This window comes from Perkinsus marinus (assembly GCF_000006405.1).
Source record: "Perkinsus marinus ATCC 50983 genomic scaffold scf_1104296951020, whole genome shotgun sequence".
Taxonomy (NCBI): Eukaryota; Perkinsozoa; order Perkinsida; family Perkinsidae; genus Perkinsus; species Perkinsus marinus.
In genome coordinates this window covers 68,199-75,624 of record NW_003209454.1, presented here as the reverse complement: position 1 = coordinate 75,624, position 7,426 = coordinate 68,199, and the positions used below count along the sequence as shown (strand labels likewise).

Sequence of the window (7,426 nt, the reverse complement as noted above, 5' to 3'; positions counted from 1 at the left end):
GATGGCAATCGAATGATATAGCTGATGTAATAAACCAGAATATGGATAATAATGCCCATGTCCAAGCCGACATCTGCATATCAGTACCAATATGTCTTATTAACCATTGTTTATTATTCCTCTCTAACCATTGTACTATCTGTGGATCAAATGGTCTTAACATATTCTCAGGATAAGTAGCTATATTGTTATAGTAGCATGCAGTTATCAGTAGTATACCACCTATCATACTACATATACCCATCCCTATTGTTGTAGTAGTAGAGCTCTGGTTGTTATAGGAGAAGGAGAGTGTAATGATAATATCGAATATAGTCGATAATAGATATACAACACTACCTAATAGTAGTGTCTGAGAGGATACCAATAGACCAGTCCCTAGATGTATACTCCAGAATGATGCTTCTGATGATGGATACACTACAGCCTCCTCCTCTTCCTCCTCTTCATCATCATCATTATGATGATGATGATGATTGTGATAGAATGCTGTATAGAGTATCCTATCAGGAGCACTAGCTGTATAACCTTTCCAAGCACCCAAGGATAATAAGGTAAGTGCTATTAGGTACATTATCACATCAACTAGTAGTAGTACCACACCAGTACTATGATCTTGATGATGATAATGTAGTATAACCATAACTAGCCTCCTTAATGCATGTATATCACATATTACAGCGGTTATGAATAATAGAAAACATCCACGTTGTGTATCCGTTCCTAAGAATACTATATCTCCTATTACTATCACTATGGTATTACTACCAAAATACTTTCTACTGAATGATAACGTCTCTGTAGATGTCTGATCCTCTTTAATACTCTTTGATATACCACCCTAATTATGATCATGATGATAACCACAACAACACACCAGCAGCAGCAGCAGCAGTCCTACTCCTATACAGTACCTCTATCGTACTTCTCCCATCATTCTCAACTAGTGATGCTCTTGCCAATAATGGCTCGTTTAATGATGATGAATGGGAAGGAGGCCGACTTGGTGGTGAAGGACGTACTGATGGCATGTGAATAATAATAACTACTATGAAGTAGGATGAGAGTACTAGTCTACTCTGTTACATACTCGGATATTAACACAGGTCAAGGTGTAGGGTATATATTCATCACCAATGCTATATGTACCCCCTTGAGCTCTCCCTTAGCAGGAGGAAGAGGAGGAGGCCACATCTCTATCCACATTGGATGTCTTACAATTTACAACATGTAAAAACGTGTGTAATAGGACTACGGAATGTTATGGTTCATCATTGCCGTTAGTATTACGTATGCATTGAAGTAGTAGTACCCAAACTGCTGCTGCTGCTGGTGGTGCTATAAGGAGAGCGGGCGGCTGCGGCGGCGGCGGACGATTGTAATTAGCGCACGCCCAGAAGTGTAGGTTCTTGCTCCTTCTCCTCTGGAAGGCGACCATGGAGTGATAGTGTGATGATGATTGGTATAGTATTAAAGCACTATTAGTAGTAAACTTATTAAACATTCCATACAGCCATACCAAGCCTGATGACTAGTGCTCCTTCTTTTTCCGAATACCACCATCATCACGACACCTAGTCTCAGACACTCTTGTTGATATGTTATATATATTCATGTAATCATTTAATATTCCATACTCTTATAACTACACAACAGATCGGTATGAAATAGAGGATATGAATAGCAGCAAGAGCAAGATTACTTCAACAATATCTCAGAAGAGTAGTATCTTCTTTACTAACAATAACATCAACATCATCCGTCATCTCCCTCTCTATCCATGGCTTTAATCGTTTTTCTAAATAAGGTCTTTCAGTGGTAGCATGCTCACATAATACCACAACTTTGCCATCTTCTGCAGAGGCTAATACCTCATGATGACTCATTTCCCCCGTCCATAACACATCAGCATTAGTAGGACATATCAGACTACCACCACTACCACAACATACAGCGATAGTCTTGCCTAATACAACAATATCATAATAACAACAACATTCACTATTACTAATAGTACATTGTTTATTATTAATATTCCTACCAGCTACTCTCACTATATCGATACCAAGATGCTTCTTGATACGTTTTATAATCTCCTCTACTGATTGGGGATCTCTCAGTGTCACCAAACGTCCAACCTAATACTCATACTACTATAATGGGTATAACTACTACTACTACTTCGGCTCCTTCAACCTTATCATGCTTCTGAATACCATCCTTATGGGATGTTATATCCTTAAAAGCATCACATAGGTAATCATTGATACCACCAGATGTCGTATCAAGTTGAGTATGAGGGCAATAAAGACTCTTACCTATGATGACTGATAATGACGGGGAAAGATGATATTACGAGTACTACCTCCTCTAGCCAGTATCAATAAAGCACTCTGCATCGGTACACTATTGGTAATAGATTTCAAAGGTCGGAATATAGATGGATGGTATGATAATACTAGATCTACCTATATACATATAATAAAAGCAATATCCGATATCCATTATCATCATACTTCCTTATCAATAGCTTCTTTAGCAACTCTCTGTGTAAGATCATTACATAACATCACTCTGAATGCTGCTCTATTGCACTCTGTGGATGGCTCCATCATAGGGCCCTAAGTAGTAGTAGTGTTGATAGATAGTATTAATGGTAGTACCTCAAGTAGTAAGCCAGTGTTATCCCAAGCCTCAGCTAGTTGTCTAGGGGCTATACGCTCTTCAAAGATGTTTATAAAACGGGATAATCTATTGGGAGTGGACATGATGGTAATGATAATGGAAAACTTAATAAGATGCATCACATTATAGTGAAATAGAGTAAGGTAGTATACTTGTCATTGTGATGATACAATAATACCAACATTATTAAACATCACCACTAGTAGCGTTATAGGTGGAATCTCTTGAACAGCGTGGAGCCCAATGTTGTTGTTGTATAGCCTTTGCTACTGATGACAACGGCGACGGCGGTGGCCCTCTCGAGTATGCCTGTGATTGTTAGCCCTCAGGAGGAGGAGGAGGCTGCTGGTCTTACCTTCCATCATGGATACCCTTGTTAGGCTACTTAATAAAGGTAGTACCACGATTGATGTACTTATGTCAACAACAATAGTAGGATGGTGGAACATGAGGGCTACTACTACTACTACCTGTACTGTCCTCGAGATACTCCTTGTTATAGTGATGTAGTACACAATATATCTGTCTACTTGAGAGGAGGAACCCGTATCGCAACGTAATAATAAGTGATGGCCTGCTCTCATGCTAATCATACTCGTTAGATTATCATCATACCTCCGACATTGATATCATCACTATTGGTGATGATTACCAATATCGAGAACTATTAACACAATAGGATAACTTGTAAGGCGATAAGTACGTAGTAATATGAGCACAATAATGTGATGAGAGGATGACGATGAACAGTGCTACTAGGATGATGATGATGTAATAACCTAATATCATACATAAGCTTAGGTTTATATAAACTAAAATGGAATACTCCGATACTACTATGCTTAGTGACGATAATAAGGGATCCCTTAGGGCAGCAACAAAGAGAGGTCATAAGATAAGCACAACTTAGTAATATGATGATAAGCCTGTTACTACTACTAAGCTTAGGGTGTAGCTAGTGGCGCTAGACGCACCGATATTAGCTCATTCGCTAGGGAATCGAATGTATAACGGATTAATTCATCTCTAAAATGAACCGATCCTAAAATAATACGATTTAACTGTAGTAACAATATCAGAATATTACCACTCCCTTTCCTATCCATCATCCTTATACTCCTCTTAAAGGCAGTAGTATGATGATATGATGATCCATCTTGATGATAGGATGAAGAGCACAATCCTTCTTGTTTCAAGATGCTTCTCATCTGATGTTCTCTTCCACGATGTGGAGGGTGCCTGATTATTGAATATATAACTTCAACCATTCACAATGCTGCTGCCACTTCTATATTACCTAGACATGATAGTAATAGGCGCTTCTAGGCAAGAAAGGAAATAGAAGGATGACATACCAACTACATACGACATCTATTATAGTCCTTATACATCAGTACACAATCAATATACTACCAAGTATTAGTACACAGGGACAGGGACAAGAGGATTCACACAGCTATAGCTCGATCAGTCGGGGAGAAGTTGCAACTACATCTAGACATCATGTACAGATATGTATAGGTACAGTGTCCAAATGCAGCTAAGTAAAATTCTAACGCGGCTAAGTAAAAATAGATGTACTAGTCTGATTTTGACGAAAAGGGCACCACACGTCCTAAGCTTGGAAGTTGGGATCGTATGCATGTGATGTTGTAGAATATGCAGCAATACAAGTGATAGGATGCAAGACTACTGAGGTGCGTAGACCGAACATTGAGGATAGAGAGTGGATTGTATACACGAATATGCATATCCCACAAGTTCATTATGTTCGAACCGTTGGCGTAGTGGAATGCAAAATACATTTATATTTCCGTCATTACGCAGAGAACCGCATAATGCAGCTTGAGGCGTCGTGTTTAATCGACCACGTAGAAGCAATGAATATGAGAACACAACCTTAGACTTAGTTACTGAAAATCAAAACGCACACATCATACTTTAGACTTAATAATTCAATACTACCCACGTAACAAGGCGTAAGTGAGTTCAGACACTACAGCATAAAAAACTAATGACTGAGACTCGATCGAGGCGCAAGGATTGAACCTCATTATTAACAAGGGATATCGGCATTGGAACCAATCTCGTGGAGATTACGACATTTATGATCATCACCGCAATAGCTGAAGATGCAATCGGGACGCTCATCACACATAGTTTGACAATAATCGCCACTTCCACGAAGAAGCTTCTCAGCGATAACAAAGGCCGAACTTGAGGCTTGGATGGAATGGACGAGGATGCTGATGATGGTAATGACCAAGATGATGGAGGACATAGTCAGTTAGAGTGACGAATAAACGTAACAACTACTTACATATTCACGTTTTTCGCAGTACAAGTAATAGCTCATCCTGAACCAGTATTCATCAAACGATACCTACGGACAGTTTCATCAATGAACATGTACACATGTAACGGTTGTCTTTATGTCACAATGGCGAGCGCGGCCGTAGTGGGCGCACTGTCAAGACTACGTAGTACACGCTGTGAACTTGGAACCCAAGAGTGAATGATCACACACGGTAATACCACATGATCATCATCATGGTAGTAAGACGCAGTTTGAGAGCTTCTTATTACCTGCAGTAGCTCGGAGGCTCGCTAGTAATAGTCCCTGTTTGTCGTAGTATCGACAATTCCGAGCATGAAGGCTTGCGTTGGATAATCGCTAAAGGCAGAGTAAATGCACGAGTTTATCGTCGTGGCATCTATCTGGTCGACTGAGTAGCAACATTTGAATAATAACACACCTGTATGCTGCCGTATAGTGTTGTGAACTCGGTTTCGTCAAGTGATGATGATGATGATAATGCATTGAAGCATGAGCAAACTCCCTTCAGTGTCTTATCGTGCTCCAGTTGGAGGCGCATTAATGCCGCAGTTGTACTGTGTCAAGCATGATCCATTGAAAATGACCAAGACCCACCGCATGGCTGTAGCTTTCTCCTCATCGTTTATCCTGTGATGATGATGATGATGATGATGAGAATAGTGCGTTGGAGTGCCGTGCGTCTCGATCTCCGCGGAGATACAGTTATCCACTCCGTCTGTCCGAAGAACCAATAATGTTATCATTATTATCAGAATCACTACTATGGTCCTCCTCTACTCGAGGTTTCTCGAGTGGTGAGAGCGGCGTGGACTCTAATTTCGTGTTCACGTTCTCCTTGTTTTCTTCTGCGATGAGCAAACGAGCCTTTTCCCGATTCGCGAATCTTTGGTATACGAATAGTACCCATTCCAATAGTAGAAGCACAACTCACGAAGACAGTTTGCATCTTGCGTCAGAGACAACATCGGTAGCTTCATCAAGAGGAACTATCTGCGGACCGGTCGAGGAGCATACCACAGAGGCTTCAGTGCGCTTCTTCGCCTCACAAGCCGCCGCGACACGGCTCTTACATAACATGCTATATCTAGGTGTGGCAGCCATTACAAAAACGAGTTCGAGGTAGGCGCGTATAAATTGCCAAATACGCACAGCGACAGCATCAGATAGCTCACCTGTTAGCCTCCAGTCTACGCCTCGATTCCTCATCCACAGCATGACACTCTTCCAACATCATGTTCACAGTAAAAGTCATAACAATGATATCAGTATTAGTTGTAGTACTGTTAACCCAAGACAACACCGAGTGACAGCCAAAATGTGATAGGCCGTTGGCTACTCCGATCACAGTTTATAGAATACGAACAAGGACTCGAGCATGGTATAAACTCAAATCTAACTTACCATCATCATATTGCTGAATCAATACACATACACAAACTAGCAATATCAGTTCTGAATGAACCCATCCTCACCCACGCATAGATGTTTGTGAACTTGCGACTTCCAGTAAGAAAAGTTATCACTTCATGGGGGCTGAAGATACTCGGGAATCCAAGAAACTAGTCACGATGAACTAGTCTAATTCAACTAGATAATTCACACGTGACGAACCCGAATGAATTGAATACACACTCACTGAGATGCCTGTAATCAAATGTTGATGTAGCCTACTATCTGTCAATTAAATAGAGACACTTCAACACTTACCACTCTGATACGTCTAAACTCACTTCGAAAGACATGATACGCATAGGGAACTCAAAAAGTACCTAAACTCTTAATAGTGTAACCGATGACAGAACCTTACCATCACTCGACCACGTAGAAGCAATGAATATGAGAACACAACCTTGGACTTAGTTACTGAGAATTAAAACGCACATATCATACTTTAGACTTAATAATTCAATACTATCCACATAACAATGCGTGAACAAGTTCAGACACTACAACATAAAAAACTAATGACTGAGACTCGATCGAGTTGCAAGGATTGAACCTCATTATTAACAAGGGATATCGGCATTGGAAACAATCTCGTGGAGATTATGACATATATGATCATCACCGCAATAGCTGAAGATGCAATCGGGACGCTCATCACAAATAGTTTGACAATGATCGCCACTTCCACGAAGGAGCTTCTCAGCGATAACAAAGGCCGAACTTGAGGCTTGGATGGAATGGACGAGGATGCTGATGATGGTAATGACCAAGATGATGGAGGACATAGTCAATTAGAGGGACGAATAAACGTAACAACTACTCACATATTCACACCCTACGCAGTACAAGTTATAGCTCATCCTGAACCAGTATTCATCAAACGATACCTACGGACAGTTTCATCAATGAACATGTACACATGTAACGGTTGTCTATATGTCACAATGGCGAGCGCCA

The 7,426-nt window shown here is 40.5% G+C and overlaps 3 protein-coding genes across 3 annotated transcripts; all 3 read right to left on the bottom strand.

The window, feature by feature from the left end:
* Positions 1-1,661: 1,661 nt before the first annotated feature.
* Pmar_PMAR022139 (Protein anon-35F/36A, putative) lies at positions 1,662-2,783 on the bottom strand. Its single transcript, XM_002777860.1, has 6 exons — positions 2,664-2,783; positions 2,517-2,621; positions 2,366-2,468; positions 2,182-2,318; positions 2,018-2,138; positions 1,662-1,966 (listed from the first exon to the last, which is right to left on the bottom strand). Exons 1-6 carry the CDS (start codon positions 2,766-2,768, stop codon positions 1,704-1,706), a joined length of 834 nt encoding a protein of 277 aa, XP_002777906.1. The 5' UTR covers positions 2,769-2,783; the 3' UTR covers positions 1,662-1,703.
* Positions 2,784-5,954: 3,171 nt separating this feature from the next.
* Positions 5,955-6,107, bottom strand: Pmar_PMAR022138 (hypothetical protein; the record flags this gene model as incomplete). Its single annotated transcript, XM_002777859.1, has 1 exon — positions 5,955-6,107. A coding segment is annotated over one exon (153 nt), but the record flags the coding sequence as incomplete, so codon positions are not given.
* Positions 6,108-6,673: 566 nt separating this feature from the next.
* Pmar_PMAR022137 (hypothetical protein) lies at positions 6,674-7,254 on the bottom strand (the record flags this gene model as incomplete). Its single annotated transcript, XM_002777858.1, has 4 exons — positions 6,674-6,697; positions 6,754-6,792; positions 6,831-6,886; positions 7,092-7,254. The coding sequence occupies 4 exons, from the start codon at positions 7,252-7,254 to the stop codon at positions 6,674-6,676; spliced, it is 282 nt and encodes a 93-aa protein (XP_002777904.1).
* Positions 7,255-7,426: the final 172 nt, after the last annotated feature.

Bases quoted from the DNA above. Each gene is read 5' to 3' on its own strand.
- Pmar_PMAR022139 (XM_002777860.1), bottom strand. From the start codon at position 2,768: ATGTCCACTCCCAATAGATTATCCCGTTTTATAAACATCTTTGAAGAG. The intron at 2,622-2,663 runs GTACTACCATTA...ACTACTACTTAG, and splicing joins ACACTGGCTTACTACTTGAG to GGCCCTATGATGGAGCCATC. The intron at 2,319-2,365 runs GTAGTACTCGTA...CAGTCATCATAG, and splicing joins ATTGATACTGGCTAGAGGAG to GTAAGAGTCTTTATTGCCCT.